This window comes from Pangasianodon hypophthalmus, chromosome 16 (genome assembly GCF_027358585.1).
Source record: "Pangasianodon hypophthalmus isolate fPanHyp1 chromosome 16, fPanHyp1.pri, whole genome shotgun sequence".
Classification (NCBI taxonomy): Eukaryota; Metazoa; Chordata; class Actinopteri; order Siluriformes; family Pangasiidae; genus Pangasianodon; species Pangasianodon hypophthalmus.
In genome coordinates, this window is record NC_069725.1 from 22,049,554 (window position 1) to 22,068,565 (window position 19,012).

General features: G+C 36.4%; 1 protein-coding gene across 4 annotated transcripts in view; it reads right to left on the reverse strand.

Annotated features, from left to right (window-relative positions):
• Nucleotides 1-1,242: 1,242 nt before the first annotated feature.
• cpeb2 (cytoplasmic polyadenylation element binding protein 2) overlaps nt 1,243-19,012 on the reverse strand; it is a 32,302-nt gene continuing 14,532 nt past the window's right edge. For 2 of the 4 annotated variants that reach the window (XM_026920417.3, XM_026920415.3), the window contains 7 exons: nt 13,698-13,721; nt 13,203-13,373; nt 12,936-13,025; nt 11,637-11,755; nt 9,761-9,875; nt 8,758-8,939; nt 1,243-7,565 (listed from right to left, as the gene is read on the reverse strand). In XM_026920417.3, coding sequence (XP_026776218.1) covers nt 7,338-7,565; nt 8,758-8,939; nt 9,761-9,875; nt 11,637-11,755; nt 12,936-13,025; nt 13,203-13,373; nt 13,698-13,721 — 929 coding nt within the window. In that variant the 3' untranslated portion in view covers nt 1,243-7,337. The remainder of the gene's footprint in view (nt 7,566-8,757; nt 8,940-9,760; nt 9,876-11,636; nt 11,756-12,935; nt 13,026-13,202; nt 13,374-13,697; nt 13,722-19,012) is intronic. The other 2 variants (XM_026920418.3, XM_026920416.3) reach the window with 1 other exon arrangement.

The window sequence follows — 19,012 nt, forward strand, 5'->3', positions numbered from 1 at the left end:
AACTCTTTTCCAATACCGAATTAACTCTCCCAATACTGAAGTAACTCTCTTCCAATACTGAACTCTCTCCCAATACTGAAGTAACTCTTCCAATACCAAAGTAACTCTTCCAGTGCTGGCAAGGCAAATCACAGGTTTATATTAATACGCTTATTCTAATATATTATTGTTTCTATAGTAACAGCTCATTCACAGGGACTTGTATGGTAGACGCTCCACATAATCTAAGGCTAACAGAAACAGTTTTAAAAAATGTGTTGTTAATAAAGAAAAATATATAATCATTCATAACATAACATAACATAACACATTTATGGAAGGAGTCTCCAGTGGCAGCACTTTGTAATGGTCAGTGAGTTTTCTAACATGAGAAAGTCTTGAGAACAGAGGACCTTGCACTTTCCAGTTTCTCAGTACCATAACATGGTGCGTTTTTTTTTTTTTTTTTGTCTTATTAACATAAAGCGAGAGAAAAAGAGAGGCTGAGGGAACGACTGTTTATAGTTGCTAACAGGAATTAACTTGTTCCACAGCATTAGCAAATTGTTGTTGTATAAGAGGAATAAAACACTTTGGGACCTGCTCGTTGGAAAATAATCAGCTATGGTGTGGTCCCAGATGCACCACTTTGCATCATCCCATCGTTAATTATTTCCTTATTACAGCAGACCTACAAGTGTTTTATTCCTTACTTAAATAGATACATATAACTACAATACTTGGTACATATGACTGATCTATTGTCTTTTACTCGTACTGACAACTTAGTTTACAAGGATTGTAATGCAACATTTAGCTGATTTTTTTTTATAAAAGGTTTATTAATTTGTTAAATTAATTACAATAGCTCTTAATTATGAAATCCTATTAACTAGATATCAGTATGTTGTGCTGTGTTGGTTGTTCACTCATAAGTATTTTGACTACATATTAGGCATAACTCAAAATTTTAGCCTGTCATTGTTGCTTTTACATTTATTATATTATATTAATATTTTCTAGAATTATTATTATGTTCTAGTATTTATATTATTATAACCTTATTATTATAATGTAGTTTTGATTATTAAAACTTAGCCTAACATTTACATTTGTTTTGTTACTAGCTGTCATTAAAATATTGAGACCTTTTCTTTGACACATACAACTGTTTTTTTTTTTTTTGTCCAAATTGTCTTACGTCCCTTTGATCTCAAGCCCCCAATACACTTATATATTAAACTAATATATAAAGGCTCCAGCTGTGTCCGAACAGAACAGTTCTTTATTCATGAAACTGAAATACGAAATAAAGATTGTAATCAACACCCCATTTAAATACAAAAAAAAAAAAAACTAAAATAAAAATCAACATCATATTCATTTTGCATATCAAAGATCCATTCAGTAATAATTACAATCCGAACACTTCATAAACCGCTTGAGCAGATCTGTACACAAACTCTGATTTAGAAACTAGTAACATTAACAATATTACAAAGATCTCAGCTTGAAAAATAATTCAAATGAATAACATCTTAGCAATTAGCATCATAAAATTAGATATTTATATATTTCCACATAAAAATACAAAATAATGTTAATGACATATATGAAAAATTATTCCAAGTATTTTCGCCACTATTAAAGTGAAATAAAAAAAGGATAAAACAAGATGAAATGAAATAGAAATGCATGAAAAAGTCTCCTTTTGTTTTTTTTTTCTTAGCAAAATGCTATCCAAAATAAACTACAATCATTTACATCAGTACAAAGAGATCTGGGTTTTTAAAAATAGTCGCAATGAAAAAAAGGGGTTCATCTTTTTTCCGACCGTAAAAAAATGACAACCGTGAATCGGAACTCTGCAAAATAGGCAATGACAAAAATAAATCTGCGTTAAAAAGGTATACACTGTAATTCTCACTATTCTTTTATACAAACGTTAGAAACAGTATTGCACGACACGACACAGATCCGAGGTTAGTCAGCCTTTCAAAGTGTGTTCAAGTTTCTGCACGCCAGTGAGGGGGAGAGACAGAGAGGCTCAAGTGTTTTCCATGAAATTAATAATAAGAATAAAAAAAACCCTTCAAATAATATAGTAACTGAATATATTAAGTTTTAATCACGTTAAAATGTTCAAAAGCAACTATATATTAATGAATCTATGACTATACACATAATTGCATGGGTGGTTTGATTTAGCTTGTTTTTTCTTTTAATATATTTCCACCAAAACCCTGCTGAATCATAAATAATTGGGGAAAAAAAATGAAGAATAAGTGAAATAGAAAAATACAATCCAATCTACAAAAATAGAAATAAATACGACTTCGTACAAAAGACAAGAAAAAAAACAAAACGAAAAAAAAACAACAGGCGTTGCACGGAGAGAGGAGGACACAGTACTGAGCACAAACTCCAGCTACAGCAGAGTGTTAAAGGGATTACGTGACGGTATAAATGTTGTCGGGAACGTTCCTTCGTGGACTTCGGGACACTCGTCCTAACGTTATGTTCAATTTTTTTCTCTCTTCAATCATCGTTCACGTCCCATATATAACTCGATCACACGTTATTGTGTCCAACAATTTTATCAAATAAGTTAGCACGAATAAACATTATTAAATAATTTGTTATAGTTAATAAAAAGGTAGTCTGAAAGACACAAAATAAAACGTTAATAAAGAAGGTTTTTTTTTCCTTTTACATTTTTTTGTGTTGGAGTGTACAGTAGACTTCAATATCAATCCGATAACATCGATGTGCTATGGACGTAGAGTACAGTAGTGCACGTGATCATGTGACGATGGACGTGAATAAATACTTAGCAATAAATAATAACACGCAATCGCAAAAAACGTGAAAAACGCCAGACGCAAACGATCAGATCACAGAGCACGTGAAGGGCACTGAACATATCACCAACGCCACAAGCACAGCGATACAGAAAGGAGCCGAACTAGCTAGCTAGCTAGATATGCACAGAGTGACTACAATGAGTACAGTACCAAAACGTGGCGTAACGCGCCGGCATTCATTGCTTCCACACAGATTGTCCCTAACACTGTCTACAGAGTTCCACTTCATTACAGAGACGAGACGACAAAATCTGCGCAGACCACTACGAAAAACTCAGTAAAAAATATCGATTGGGTTGCATTTTTTTAAAAAGTCAAAACAAAAAAATCCTGCTTTTAGGTCCATCTGCTCCTATATTTCTAATTATAATCAACGTCTCCTCTTAGTTATTTGTCAACATTTCTATCCGTGTTGATAGTTGGAGAGAAGAAGACAAGCACATCAGCCATCACATAAGACAAATATCACCTCCACACACTCTCATAGCTACATAGCTAAAGCTAGAACTGACGTCTAGTTAGCGATACAATTAATGACTCACTAGAACGTCGGCCATTTTGAGAAACGATCTCTCCTAATTTCTTGATAGTCGTTTTTTACACAGTGTAGTCTCACTGGATGAAGGATGTTGTGTGTTACTCATAATGCGCTAAGAAATGTTGCTTGGTTTTTAACATAATGCAGAGGCGTCAACATCGCTAACAAGAAAATCTTAGCAGGAAAAAATATATTAAAATATAGTAAAATATACAATTTTGCTTTTCAGATTTGCGCCAAGAAACAGTTAGAAAAGAGTGAGATAAACTTCAACATATGCACTAGTTAATAATGAAAATCATCATATGTCTCCTGTATCACATGTAGCAAGGGGTCAAAAATCGTAAAAATGCTACGGCTAAAGTGTACAATGTTGGCACCTCTGCATTATGCTTACAAATGTAACTTTCAAAATATGCGTAGTAAAATGTAGCGTAAAGTCAGCTACATTGTCTGTCCTTCAGGCTATGTAATGTGCTAGCTGGGCAATCGCTAATTAGCCTTTTAGCTAGCTACTGAACAACTATAGTTATTAGTTCTCTTTTCTAGTGATTCTTCTTTTTGACTCAACCCTGAGTCAACTGAGTCAAGTTTACTGCTCCAGTGAAGTTTTATCAACAGTGTTAACATGAATTCTGAAAGAAAAAAAAAAGCATTTTGGATACATTAGCTCATCTGTGTGGTAAAAACCATCAGCTAGTGAATATGCTAGTTATAATGTTTTATCTTTCAAGCGATTCTTCTTTTTGACTCAATATTCAGTGAGTCAAGTTTACTGCTCCAACGAACAAGGTTTCTCAATGATCTTTACATGTTAGCATGAATTGTGGTAAAAGCCCTAGCATTTTGGATACATTAGCTCATTTGCGTGGTTAAAAAAAAGATCCGCTAGCTACTGCATATGCTAGTTATGTTTAGCTTTCTAAATATTCTTCTTTTTGACTCAGTATTCAATGAATATTCAATGAATTCTGGTAAAAACCTAACATTTTGGATACATGAACTATAAAAACCATCAGCTAGCTACTGAATATGCTCGTTATAATGTTTTATCTTTCTAGTGATTCTTTTTTTTGACTCAGCCCAGAGTCAACTGAGTCAAGTTTACTGCTCCAGTGAAGAACAAAGTTTTATCAACAGTGTTAGCATGAATTGTGGAAAACAAAACAAAAAATAAACAAACAAACTAGTATTTTGGATATGTTAGCTCATCTGTGTGGTTAAAAAAAGATGAGTTAGCTACTGAATATGCTAGACATGCTTAACTTTCTAAAGATTCTTCTTTTTGTCTCAGTATTCAATGAATATTCAATAAATTCTGGTTCTGAATTCAACATTTTGGATACATTAGCTCATCTGTGGTAAAAGCCATCAGCTAGCTACTGATTATGCTAGTTATAATGTTTTATCTTTCTAGTGATTCTTTTTTCTGACTCAACCCCGAGTCAACTGAGACAAGTTTACTGCTCCAGTGAAGAACAAAGTTTTATCAACAGTGTTAACATGAATTCCGGAAAACAAAACGAAAAACAAACAAACAAACAAACAAACAAAACTAGCATTTGGGATACGTTAGCTCATCTGTGTGGCTAAAAAAAGATGAGTTAGCTACTGAATATGCTAGACATGTTTAACTTTCTAGAGATTCTTCTTTTTGTCTCAGTATTCAATGAATATTCAATGAATTCTGGTTCTGAATTCAGTATTTTGGATACATGAACTCATCTGTGTGGTACGTCATTTTCAGCTAGCAACAGTTGACCTGTGTGAGTAGCAGGCACTGAAAGCAGAGATTTTGTAACATTCTGCTATCTACATTACTTCTAAACTAAAAAACAACATGAATACACAATACACACAGACAAGACGTACAAGAGCACTGGACGGCACACTGCTTCTTCACTAAGCGATACACTAAATGGCGCTAACCGAAGACGCTAATGACGCTATTTGTGTAAACAAATTACCATATCGAAGCATGCAAAGGTTTTTAGTACGCATTTTCAACGCAATATTCCTTAATGCTCTCTGTTATTGATATTAACTTGTACTGGAGAGCCTAATATCTTTTTAAATCTCTCATGCTACGTAGTGTAAGTGATCAATAAAATGAATCTTTTGTGTCTTTTTGGAAACATGTCTATAAGCCTAACGCATGCAAACGATGCAAAGACACACACACACACACACACACACACACATGCATGTACGGTTTCACATTCCATTCCTCCACGCCCGTGTGAGAGCGCACGCTGCATTTCGATTGTAATTGGTAACGATTTCAGTTAAAGATGCCGTTAGATATCGCAATAATATGTCTAGTTATTCATTATAGCAGCAAAGCGTTTTATATACGTAGCTCACGATTAAATTGCGACAAAACCAGATCCGCAGGTCTGAGGTAATAGTCTTCTTGCAGGTCAAAAATATTTAGAATTTTAGAAAAATCAAAGGTATGCAACTTTCCATTTATTGTAAATTAAGTCGATCAGCCAAGGCATGTTTGGTGTTGAACCAAAATTAACGTAAAAATTTCCAAACATATCCATTTTCGTTTAAAACGGAACCACATTATCATCCACGTATACCACAGTGCTATTGAATTATGGAATCTGATTGATCAGGAGGTGTTGATTAATTTTCTTTGACAGTCTTCAACTTTACAAAATATTTTTGCATATCTTTTGCCTTATCAGGGAACAACTTATGTTTATATCTGCTATAACATTAGTGATAACATGAACTAACTTGCTTTACCTACGTTCCGCAACATTATACGTAAATATAAATGGATAAAACGTACAATGTGTCGTTCTTTAATAAATAAAACGCTGTAATCGTTGGCTGTCCTATAAGAGGAATAAAACACGTCAGGACATAATGGCATTGGAAAAATAATCAACTTGAGGATGGTTATGCATCACTTCACCTGGTCATTGATTATTCTCCCATAACAGCACGTCCTGTTGTGTTTTATTCCTTACATAATGTCCAGCTACAATTATCCTCTCAAACTGTAGGAGGCAGGGTTAAAAGTGGATGAATGATAACAAATTGTGCTAAGGAAAAAAAAAAAAGTGTTGTCCAAGATGGCGGCCCGCATAATGTTACATCATGCAGCTACACTGTGAAGTTTTATTTAACAATAAACAAAAACCACCTCAGAACTCTGATGTGGTTTGAGGGAAATATTTAAGGAAAAGATTTTGGGTCAGATTCCATTATTTGTTAGCTACATTAGACTCGGAGCTGTTGCAAAACTCCAGACATCAGACATGTTGGTCTTGGCTGATTGACTACATTTGAAATAAGCTAAAAATTGTGTAAATTAGATTTGTTTTTTTTTTTCCCAAAACCATTCCAGAATTTACAAAATAAAGGTGAGAATATTGTATTCTTTTGCTACCTTTGGTAAAGACCCTTGGCAGGCATCTACGTCTGCAGGGGAGCTTACAGATTTATACACTCATAGCTCAGCACGGGTTCGTGATTTCCCCACTGTAGCGCTTACACCACTATGGTGGGGCTCCCCAAGATTACATCATCAAGTGTTTATCCAGAGACAATTGCGCACTTTGCCCACGGGGGGTTTAGCAGCAGACAGACAGACGGACAGACAGACAACTGCCCTCTCATGCGAAAGACATTCTCATATCTACTTGTTAAATCTGACATATAAAAATAATTCGAAAAAAAAAAAAACTACAAATCTCTTTTCTGTTAATCTCCTTTAAAAAAAAAAAAAACACCAAAGTACCACAAAAGCCTGAGATGTAGGGACTGAGGGTAGGGTAGAGGAGCAAAAGTGTGTGATTTGGTGAAACAAATGAGGCATGTAGTGTTTCTGGCTGCTACAAAAGATAAAGATAAATATATCCATAGATCTCTATATACTGTATACTGTTAGGTGCTCTATACTGATAGCTCGGGCTCGAGGCGCACTTCCTTGTCGTTTGTTAGTTCCAGCGGAAGTGGATCTGGCGCGGCCGGTCGGCTCCCTCTTTGACCAGCGGCTTGTGGAACTCTCGGCCGGCACGCGAGTGGATGTTCGCCCAGCAGAACTCGCAGTAGTACTGCAGACATGTGACGTTGGCGCAGAAGAAGGGCGCGAACTTGCCTCCGCAGCGCGCCCCCTGACACTCGTCACACAGCTGATCGTCCAAAACGTACGGCTTCACCTCGACCTGCACGAGACAGACTTCAACTTAGATCAACTGTGTTTGGGTAACGAGGCTCACTGGTTCACCTCACAGCTCTAGTACAAACATGAAAGATGATATGTAAGGAATAACACACTTGGGGATGTGCTGTTACAGCAAAATAATCAGCAATGGGGGTGTGGTTTGTGATGTGGCCCAAAAGCAACGTGGAATTACTTTTATTAAGTAGCTTATTATTTTCCAGTTATGTCCCAAAGAGTGTATCACAGCAATCTGCCAACGATAATTTGTACATTACAGTTTATCCATTTATTGCTACATCTGACATCATGGAACGTCTGCAAAGGTTAGCTCATGTTATCACTTATGTTACAGCAGCTATAAACAGTCATTCCATCCCCAGCCTCGCTTTTTCTCTTTCTCTTGAAATGAATAAATGTAAAAAAAAATGCAGCTTGTCATGTTACTGAGAAACCCGGAACTTTCCCACGGTGGAGAACTGTCAGTTACAAGCACTGACACTGGAGACTCCTTCCGTAAATGTTAAATTAACGTCTCCTTACAGAATGTTTTATACGTTTTATTGTAAGTGTTTTCTTTGTTAAACAACAGCAAGTGAAACTACTGTCAGAGCTGCTGTTATAGGAAATGAATCAACACCTTCTGACCAATCAGAATGGAGAATATAAACTATAATGACGCTGTATCTTTAAAAGGAATGGCGATGAGTAGGGAATTACTTACACTGTTTTAATAAAATAGCAAACGATAAGCAACATTCTAGCAGTTTCTCTAACTACTATTTAACTAAGTTATTTAATAATTTAACTGCACTGCTGGATATGAGTGGAACAGTTAGCATGCTGGGTCTGTATTTGTAAAATAATATTTGTAAAGCCAGCTCAGTTACAGCTAATGTTTGAGTGATGGGTGCGGTCAGTGGTGGTATTATTTGCTTGTTAATTTGTATCTTATTCAGTAGACTTATGTGGAAGATCAGGTTGATCAAGATCACCTTGAATCCTCTATGAGGCGGTGACTTTGCTACATCCCATCCATGTATCCAGAAAGCTACGCATTATTAAGTGTAGTTTATTTTTATGACAGTAAACTGAGTCTAAAATAATTCAGTTCTATTTAATAGACTTCAGCCCCATGAGCCTCTACCCTTTAACACTCATACAGACCGAGGATGAGTTCTGATTGGCTCTCGTACCCTTTTGTCGATGTCTCCGTGCTGCAGCTGGACGAATCGGGCGCTGATGGCGGCGATGTAGCTCTGCTGATTGGAGAAGGCAACTCGGCCCGCCCCTTTCGGGTACTTAAGCTCAGGATCGGTGTCGATCCCGGCATAACACACGCCACCGTACAGGCGGTCCATGATCATAGCCAGCTCAACTGCGGAATAAAACAACACATTTCAGACGTTAGCCATGTTTAAATATCGGGGTTGATATGGGTCAAGAGTGTACACAGTGCTGTAGGAACACAGTATTGTTGTGAGTATAAATGTCTGTTTCAAAACAATTTCTACATAGTATTACAATTAAAAGCTTATCAGTATTATTTCAGACTAGCCGTCATACTTGCTTGACCTTTTTCACAATAAACATAGACAGCTTTTTTATCAGGTTTGTTCTAAAGTCCTGTGCTTGAAGTAAGAACATCATAAACTGTGCTCTAATGAGCTAAATCATGCATTGAGAACCCAGTGTGGAAAATACTGCCTTGTAACTAGTGTCTGAGAAGGTTTTATCTTTAACAAGATATCATTTCCAGGTTTCTTGAATATTCATAGCTTACACTGAATTGAGAGGAAATTACATTCCTACATAATTTCCTCATAACATAATATCTTGAAATATTTGAGCAATTTAATACTCTAACTGCCACGCTGGTGTTTAATACCACTCTGGTGTTATATATGATGCGTCATACTGTACTGTTTGAAAGCTGTGTGCCACCAGGGGGCGCCGTCACACCAAAAGTTGAAAGGATATTACGAATCATTTCAGCAAATCATGCTAGGAAATGTTGTGGTACTATAAAATTATTCATAGAGTGTTTTATGATCAAACAAATAGGCCTGTAAGTTAACAAAAATCCTGCTAGCACGGTTACACAAGCCGTCCCTGTACATCATATATATCTCAGGTATATACTTGTCTGAACACCTATAGGCTACTTCTGAAATGAGGGGAAAAGCGTGAAGGTGTTACCTGCTCTCAGAGGACGGGGCACTCCGCCTACGAAGATGGTCTTGCGAGGGTCGAGAGGCTGCGAGCCGTCCATCACAAAATCACTGTCACTCAGGTTCCAGGGGCGGATCTGAACCTGAACGACGCAGACATCAGACCACAATTCATTAAAAAAAAAAAACCACACACACACATACACACAGCTAAACACATTTTTCCACATTACTCTGAATTTATTTCTAGAAACTAATACGCTGGCAACTAATTTATTCAGGACAAATTCTATGCATTCTATTGTTTGGAACAGTTCCTAAAATGGCTGCCAATTTATTAACGTTAGACATGTGACTAACACATTAGACTTGTGACAGACACATTACGCTTGTTACGCAGGTACCAATATTACATTGTTAGATTTGGAAAGACTAAGTAACACTCATTGGCACAAAGACAAAGCCGTTCCCGTAATGTGATATGATGATCCCGGTTGATCCACACCCTGACACTGCCGGTCAACACAAATTATTCAGTTATTCAGAGAAGTGGAAAAAGGAAGTAGCAGAAATAAGACACCATTTTGATAAATGGAAGGGGTTATGGACTAGAGTGTGTATTAACATCCTATATTACTATTGATGTGCTATTATATAGTAATGCTGCGTTCAAATGGTGTCATGTGTTAAGTACAAAATAAAAGAAAAAACGGAAATGTGTGAAAGCTCCTCTGTCCCGAAGACTCCTCCATGTCTGGGAAACTTGCAGCCAGAACTACCCGACTTCACGTGTGTCAATATTTTCGGATAGCTCGGAGTTCACAGTTGTTGTTGTGGCGCAATGTTGACGTTTCTCAATACGCAGAACTGACAGAAGTATTAGTGGACAAGTGTAACTACTGTGTAATTTTTGTTTTTTACCAACACCTCTGAGATAAAGCCATATAAAAGTTTAATGCTGAAATCTCTCACACATCCCTCACCTTTAATTAAAAAATTTCTCTTTTTACTTTTGCTTTTCTTTATTTTTGATATTTTTATATATTATATATATTTTATAATTTATATAATATTTATAGTATATATATTATATATATACTTTTATATTTTATATATTTTGCAACATTTGACATTTTAAGCGATTATTTATACATTTTTAATTTTAATTTGTATTAAATATGTTTAATTAATTATACATATACATATAATTTTTTGAAGAAATATTTATTTTAGAATTTCTATTACATTTTTACATTATGTATTTTCTGTTTATTCCCTTATGCTGCTTGTACTTCTATGCTTTTTTCTTTTGTAAAGCACACTGAGCTGCATTTTAATGCTTTTTAAATAAATTGTATTATTATTATTATTGTTATTATTATTATTATTATTATTATTATTATTAATAGCTAGCTACATCACTGGCTTTCATGAATATCTAGCTTATGGTCAGCGCCTATATTTCCCGGTTGCTTAGCAACAGTGTTCTAGTGACTTTAACCTTTTGAACAGAGAGCATCATTCCATATCAAAAGCACGAAATCGATTTAAATCCCGTTTCAAAACATATATGCAGTACATACACATCACTTATGTTATATCTGCATGTAATGAGATTTTCCCTGACCTTCACTGGACACATCAGGTATTTCTTTATTGAATGTAATTGTTCCTTATTCAAAGTGCATTTTCCGGGTCTTTCCCCTGGCACTGCAGCTCCATTCCTCATGCACTAGCAGGTGGATTAGTTTAGAATCGTGATTTATGGGAAACGACTGCTGAGATCTAATTTATATGAGCAAATGTTGAACACTGTAGATACGTCCAGGTGATTGTTTCCCACGCATCGTTTGAGTAAACTCGGTTAGGGATGAGTGCTAGTAAATGTGGACGTTCGGACTCACAGGCTTGTCTTTGATAGTGGGGCTGGACACACACAGGTACAGTTTGCCGTCCTCCTCCAGACAGGCTTCGATCAGTGCCTGCACCGAGCTCTCCTCTTGGAAAAGCAGGAAGGCATAACCTTGGAGAGAGACCAAAAATAACAACTGTCCTTCAGCAGCTGTAAATATAGCTCAAACTGATGTGGCTATGAATGTGAAGGCTGAATATATATATATATATATATATATATATATATATATATATATATATATATATATATACACATATATATATATATATATATTACACAAGCTTTGGGCATGGCCAATACAACGTAGATAGTGAAAGAGAGAGATTTTGAAGTGATCTACTGGAAAAATTCATGTAAATGAACTCAAACACAGTTTATTGAGCTAACATATAGTCTGAACAATGTAAACCTGCTTTAAAACTTAAAACTCTTAATTTAGTAAAATCAATTCTTAGTAGCAATCTACCAAAGATTACAATCTTTCATTCATTAATGAACAGCATGTCACACTTTTTACCTGTTTATAGTTACATTTATTGTTGTGGAACGTCTGCTAAACAAGCTAGTTCCTGTTATCACTTATGCTGTAGCAGCTATAGACCATTGTTCCCTCACCAGCCTCTCTGTTTTCTCTCTCTTGAAATGAATAAGACAAAAAAACATAGTAGACTCCGCTGCCTGTAAAGTTACAGCTTTATCTCTGACTGTTACAAAGCGCTGACACTGGAGACTCCTTCTAAAAAGTTAATTAAATCACTTCTCACAGAAATGATATAAGCCTGTGATTTGCCTTGCAGCCAGTACTATTGTCGGAGCTGCTGTTATAGAAAATTAAGCAACACCTTTTGACCAATCTGATTAGAGAACACGTATATGGATAGTAGGTGGTGTGTACAAGAAAGTGGTGCACATGTGATAATTGCCTAAAAAAATGACATTATTGCCTAAAAAAATGACATTATGAAAAGAAAAAATCTTTTGAAAACTATTTTTAAGAAAATTATCTCGTGCACATACAACGATGTTCAGTTTTCACAAGATTTTTTATAGTATGTTTTTTTTTATTATATATATATATATATATATATATATATATATATATATATATATATTTTTTATAGTATGTTTTTTTATTATATATATATATATATATATATATATATATATATATATATATATATATATATATAGTTTTTGTTTCTTGCAAAGGTCCCTTCAGGGGCTTCGCAGAATTCAACAGCACTGTTATTATTATTATTATTATTATTATTATTACAATTTTGATTACCTTTTGGAGGAAAGTAGGATTTGCTCTCTGCCTTGTGTGGCCAGTCAACCACCAGGTGACCAAAGCGCCGGAAACTGGAGGTGATCTCATCTGCTCATGTACAGAGAGAGAGAGACAGGCAAGAAAATGGTGGGAGAAAAATAAAAAGACAGAAAGAGAATAATTAGTAATTAAGAAAATCAATATTATGATGTGATATCTAAAATTTGTAATGACTCAAAAAAAAAAAAAATTCACATTTCTGTACAAAACACTCTCTACAGTCACCTTCGTCTATATCGGGTGGCAGGCCGCCCACAAACACTTTCCGTGAGAACCTCTCGATGCGCTCGCCGTTCTGATGCGGATAACCGGAAGATCCCAGAACTCCGGGTACGCCCTGGTTACCGTGCCCGTCGTCAAGGAGACCATCGTCTATTGGAAAAAGGGAGGAGCGTCCTATACAAAAGATGCACAAAAGAAGAGGACCATTGAACGTGAATTATTTATTCATCACTTCACCTCAGCGATGAAGCATGTGTACACATACAAATTTACCAACACTGCATGTTTATGCTGATTTAATGTCACATGGAAAAGAGGCAACACAAGCCCTGATTGGCTGAATTGTTTCTAACCACCCAATCAGTGCTGGTGTAGCTAAAGCTAGGTCCTGTGGAGTGTTTAGATGTGACTCTTGCTGTTGATTTTATCACTGAAACACAGATGTCACACATGGGAAAGCTATGGTGGCCGTTACACGGTGCAGGAAGTGGAGTTTACCTCGTCGTCTGCCGTAACTCCTCGCTGCATGTAAACAGAACAGAGTAGAAAAAGCTGTGATATGAGTGAAGCTTCACCTTAAAGGAAAAGTCAGGTGGAAAAATCTATTTCACACGTTTTTCACTTAACCTACATGTTCGTAAGCCAAGACATGTTCAGTGTCTGATGTTTGCTTCTTTTCACTGGAGCAACGTCGCTCTCACCCAAAATCTTTTCCGTAAATACGTGCCCAAACTCTTTCTTCAAACTCAACAGTATTTAAAATAAATACTTCTGTAAAACAGCAGGGATAGCCTGTATTTCGAAATCTTAGCTCAAAATGTAACCGTTATCACCATCATATCAGGAATTAAATATAATGAGGCATGCGATTTTAGGAAAATAATTATTGACAGCGTTGTATGAAGTTGATCATTTTTTTGCTACAACGAAAAAGGATGTGTTTTGTTCCTCTTACACCACAACAAATTTCCCGTGACTAGATTTGTTTAATTAACAAGCAGCACATTGTGCTTTTTATCTGTTTATGATTACACGTCATGTTGTGAAGCTTCCACGAAAGAAGTTGCTGTTCCTGTTATCTCTTACGTAACAGCAGCTATAAAAAGTCGTTCCATCACCAGCCTCTCGTTAAGTCAATAGGAAAAAATGCAGCTTGGCGTGTTACTGAAGACCGAAGACTTTTCCATGGCAGGAAACTTACTGACTGTTACAAAGCCCTGAAGATCTCTAAGTTTATGTAAAGCATCAGGAAACAAGTCCCTGTGAATTAGTTGTTACTATAGAAATGATATTGTACAACAACAAGAGCATTAAGATAAACCTGTGAATTTGAATTCCAGCCTGCAGTACTGTCAGAACTGCTGTTACAGAAAGTTACGCAACATGTTCTGACCAATCAGAATCGAGAATTCAACACAGCAGTGGTGTAAAGTATGACAGACCTCGTCCCGGAGGTTAAGGTTGAGTAAACACAGACTTTCTGTGCTATTTCACACAATCGTTTAATTCAAAAGCTTTAAACTTGCTGTTTAAAGAAAGGGTGAGACAGAAATGCATTATTCGTTAGTCATACAGCAAACATGCCGTGGCTTACTGATCTGCATTTGGGGAAAATTGACTTTTCGCTAAGGTGGATTTGTTAAGTCGAGTAATTCACACATAGACCCATGAACAGACACGCAGTATACACACCTACACAAAAACAACTTGACCAAATTAGACTTCTTAATACAAATTTTGTTAATAAATATATTGTAGTAGTTCAGTGGCATATGACTGTGGAAGGAAGTGATGGGAATAAAATCTTAGTGCTAGATCTGTGACTTGAAGGTTTTGGGTTCAAATCCCAATTGATGACCCTGTAATACTGACACTGGATTAGATTCTGCCTCACTTGGAAGTTGTTTGGAACAAAATCCAAAGTAATAAATCTATTTTATTTGCAGTAACCTTTCAACTTGCTGTGTGCTTTTTTTTTTTTTTGAGATTTATGCTAAAAGCATGACACATGGCTATCACACTGGTCTTCCTTCTTCCCATTTTGCTTGTCAACACACCCAATATTTGTGGAAAGACATTTCATGTGTAAGTATCCACGTATATTTTATTTAAAAGTTAAAAAAGTGGCACCAGTTTGTCCATGTATTGTCCAGCATTTTTCAAAAAATGATTAGCTAGGTTAATGTGGTAGCAAAGTTAGCTATCCAATTTCTCTGGAAACTTTAGATTGCTAGTTTAGACTCTTCAAGTGATGGATTTCAAGGCAACTCCATCACTACTGTAGCTAGACTACAATTTAGGTAAAAAATACGAGTGTAACAAAAAAGCTTACGGATTATCAGATGTTTTAGATGTCAGATAGTTTAAGAAACACTTTCTACAGCCTGTTAAAGTAGGAAGAATCACTATTAGAAATCTACTTGTAATTCTGTGACGCCCTTCAATCTTAAAAAAACCTTTAATAATAATGATAATAACCTTTAATAATAATTTTGATTTTATTTGTTGCTGGTGTCAGATGTGCTGGTTTAGGTATTTCAGAAACTGCTGATCTCATGGGATTTTCACGCACAACAGCGTCTAGAGTTTACACAAAATGGCGCGAAAAACAAAACAAAAAAAAAACATTCATTGTGCGGCAGTTCTGCAGGCAGGAAACCTGTTACGTTATTGATGAGAGCGGTTGAGCCGACACTCACGCTACTGTAACTCACATAACCACTCTTTACAACCGTGGTAAGCAGAAAAGCATCTCAGGACACACAACATGTTGAGACTACAACAGCAGGAGACCACATCGGGTTCCACTCCTGTCAGTCAAGAACAAAGATCTGACGCTACAATGGGCACGAGTTCACTGAAACCTTTTAATTTTATGTTTAATTTCTTTTATTTTTTAATTTTCACTTGACTGTAAAGCACTTTGAGCTACCACATCTATGGAAAGTACTCCATAAATAAAGCTTGTTCTTCCTATTATTATTTATTATTAATAATAATTCCTTTACTATAATATGAGTATCTATAGTTATAATATCAGAGAACATGGTGGTGTCAGAATATTCCAGAAAACCACCATTTGCAGTGATAAGAGTGATATTAGTGATTGAGTTTAAAGGGGACTTGAGGGCATTCATGCTAAGGGTTACTCAAAAACATTCCACTTCTCTCTCTCTCTCTCTCTCTCTCTCTCTCTCTCTCTCTCTGCCTCCAGCCAGTCATGTGAGCCGACATCATGCAACCAGTCACATGACCACATCTGAACTCTAATGATTCATGTGACCTCCTCAGTCATGTGTCTGAGTGAGTAAAATAACATGGTGTGTGTAAAGACGGCCGGCTTTAAAGGAAAACTCCTCCCTGAAACTCATTATATGTTCTTATTAAAATATTTGTGACTAAACAGTGATTCAGGTGCTAATTTGTAGCTTAGTGCTGTATTTTTGTTATTCCCGTGAGACGTTAGCGGATGTGTGACGCTCTGACGTCACAGTGGGACATTGTGATTGTTATTGCAGTTACACCAGGAGAAAAAAAAAAACGATGAGAGAAGAAAGTTTAAATTCAGAAACTAAATATCATATATTTATTATAAATATTGATGTGCAATATTATTAGATATTATTAAATAATATTATTTAGGCGTTTTCCTTTACTTCATCCTCACTTGCGTTTGTGCTCATTTCACTTTACAAAAGAGAATGAAACAGACACACACACATACACACACACACATAGACACACAAACGCACACAAAATCTCTCATTAGGAAAGAAAGTGAGCAGCTGCTGCTGACATGAAACACGACAGTGTAAAGCGCTAAAAATACAGACTAGATCCAGAGATTGGACAGCTTAAAGCGAGTCAGTCTCAGCTGAAGCAGACGTTCTGCTTCGCGTTCCAGTGCTGCTATAAATGGACAAGGACTGTTTGGCCAAACGCTCCGTCTGACGAGAAAGCTGATTGGCCAGCACAGGATTTCCTTAACTGGTCACACAAAAATACGGAAGTTCTCCGGATTCTCATTTTTTTTTGGTTGTTTTGAAGACAGAACTCTTGATCTCTGGAATGTTCCGTTTGTCTTTGAGCTGTCTGGAAAAATACTGAGGCAGAGCCATGAAATGGAAAAGTAACCAGGCACAAATAAGTGCACAATCCACAGAACGGGCTAACTTTCTTATTTAAAGTGTAAAACTTAACACTTAAATCTTAACAAATCAATATATAAAATATATAAAACACATTTAATTGTTGTACATCAGAGAAGGAAGGGTGATGGGCTCACTGTGTCTAATCAGAGGACTGGGATTGTGCGGTGCACTGCAGCGGATCAAAATCTGGAGATGTAGTCGAAAACATCTCTCATCTTAGCTGTTAATAGTGCTACTGTGACTCGATGCGCACAAGAGCACGTAACCCTGCGTCCCATTAATAAGTGCCTGCAATTTGTTGAGGTCGTGTACTAAATTTCAAGCAATATTTTCCTGAGCGTAAAGCAAAAAAAAAAAAAACATACACGGAGCATTAATTTCCATGCTTTGTTGCACTAGTTTAGTAAATATAATATCTGTAAATATTATAAACATGTATTACCACTGTTGAGAACCTATACACTAAAAGCAACCAGCCATATTGATCAATCTATTTCGAGTAAAAAACACTGAAGGATGAAAGAATCATAGGAACAAGGAGATCTGATCCTAGATAAGTGCTGTTACTGCCAAGATGGCTGATAAATACGGTGCCAGTGCACCAGTTTAATTACATTGAGGTTTGCAGACGTCAGAGGGACGACACGGGATCTACAGCGCCGACGTCTGCACGTGTCTAATAAAGAAAAATCACTTTACCCTAATTCAATTTTTTTTCTGTGAAATTTGATTGTAATATTTCTCTCTCAGACACTAAGTGAGCACTGGGACACAACCAGAATAGGATATGATGAAATTGCCCAAGATCAACAAAATGGTGGAAGGCTTTTCATACACCCCCAGTTCAACCTTTGACCTTTTGACAGTCCTCCCCAATGGCCCCAGGTGGCTGCAAGTGATAAGGCCATGCTATAAAAAGCGTCTGCTTAAAATGCGTCCCCCGCTGTGACCCATATAAAATGTCTAAACGTGCTTGTGGAAGTATTTAAAGGAATATGGTTTAATATAGAGAAAATGTTTTGTGCCAAACTTCAGGGTTATGCTAAATTTCCAGGAAATTGTGAATACAAATCAGGCCAGAAAAATACAGTATAAAATACAGGAATGTTCACTGAATAGACTGATCTTAGAACTATTTGGGCGTGGCCTAATATTCTAATGAGCACTCTTGTTTGACAGACTTCCAGCCTGCTACGCCACTCAAGTGGAGTGTCTGTGGTTCCAGCTACCAAATTAGCTTTCGCTCACTGGTTTGCTTTTGTTCTCTGGTTAGCTTGTGTTTGTTGGTTTGCTTTCACTCACTGGTTTAAAGTTTTGTTTGCTTGTTTGCCTTCGCTCTCTTGTTTGCTTTCATTAACTCGTTTGCTTTTGCTTGCTGGTTTGCGTTCGTTCACTTATTTAAGCTTTTGTTCACTGGTATGCTTTCATGCACTGCTTTGCATTCATTTGCTGGTTTGCTTTCCTTCACTAGTTTACTTTTTTTTCACTTATTTAGCATTCCTTCACTGGTATGCTTTCGTGCACTGCTTTGCATTCATTCGCTGGTTTGCTTTCGTTTGCTTGGTTAGCTTTTGTTCGCTGGTTAGCTCTCGCTCACAAGGTTATTTTTGTTTCACTGTTTTGCTTCCACTCTCTGGTTTGCTTTTGTCTGCAAGAGGCATT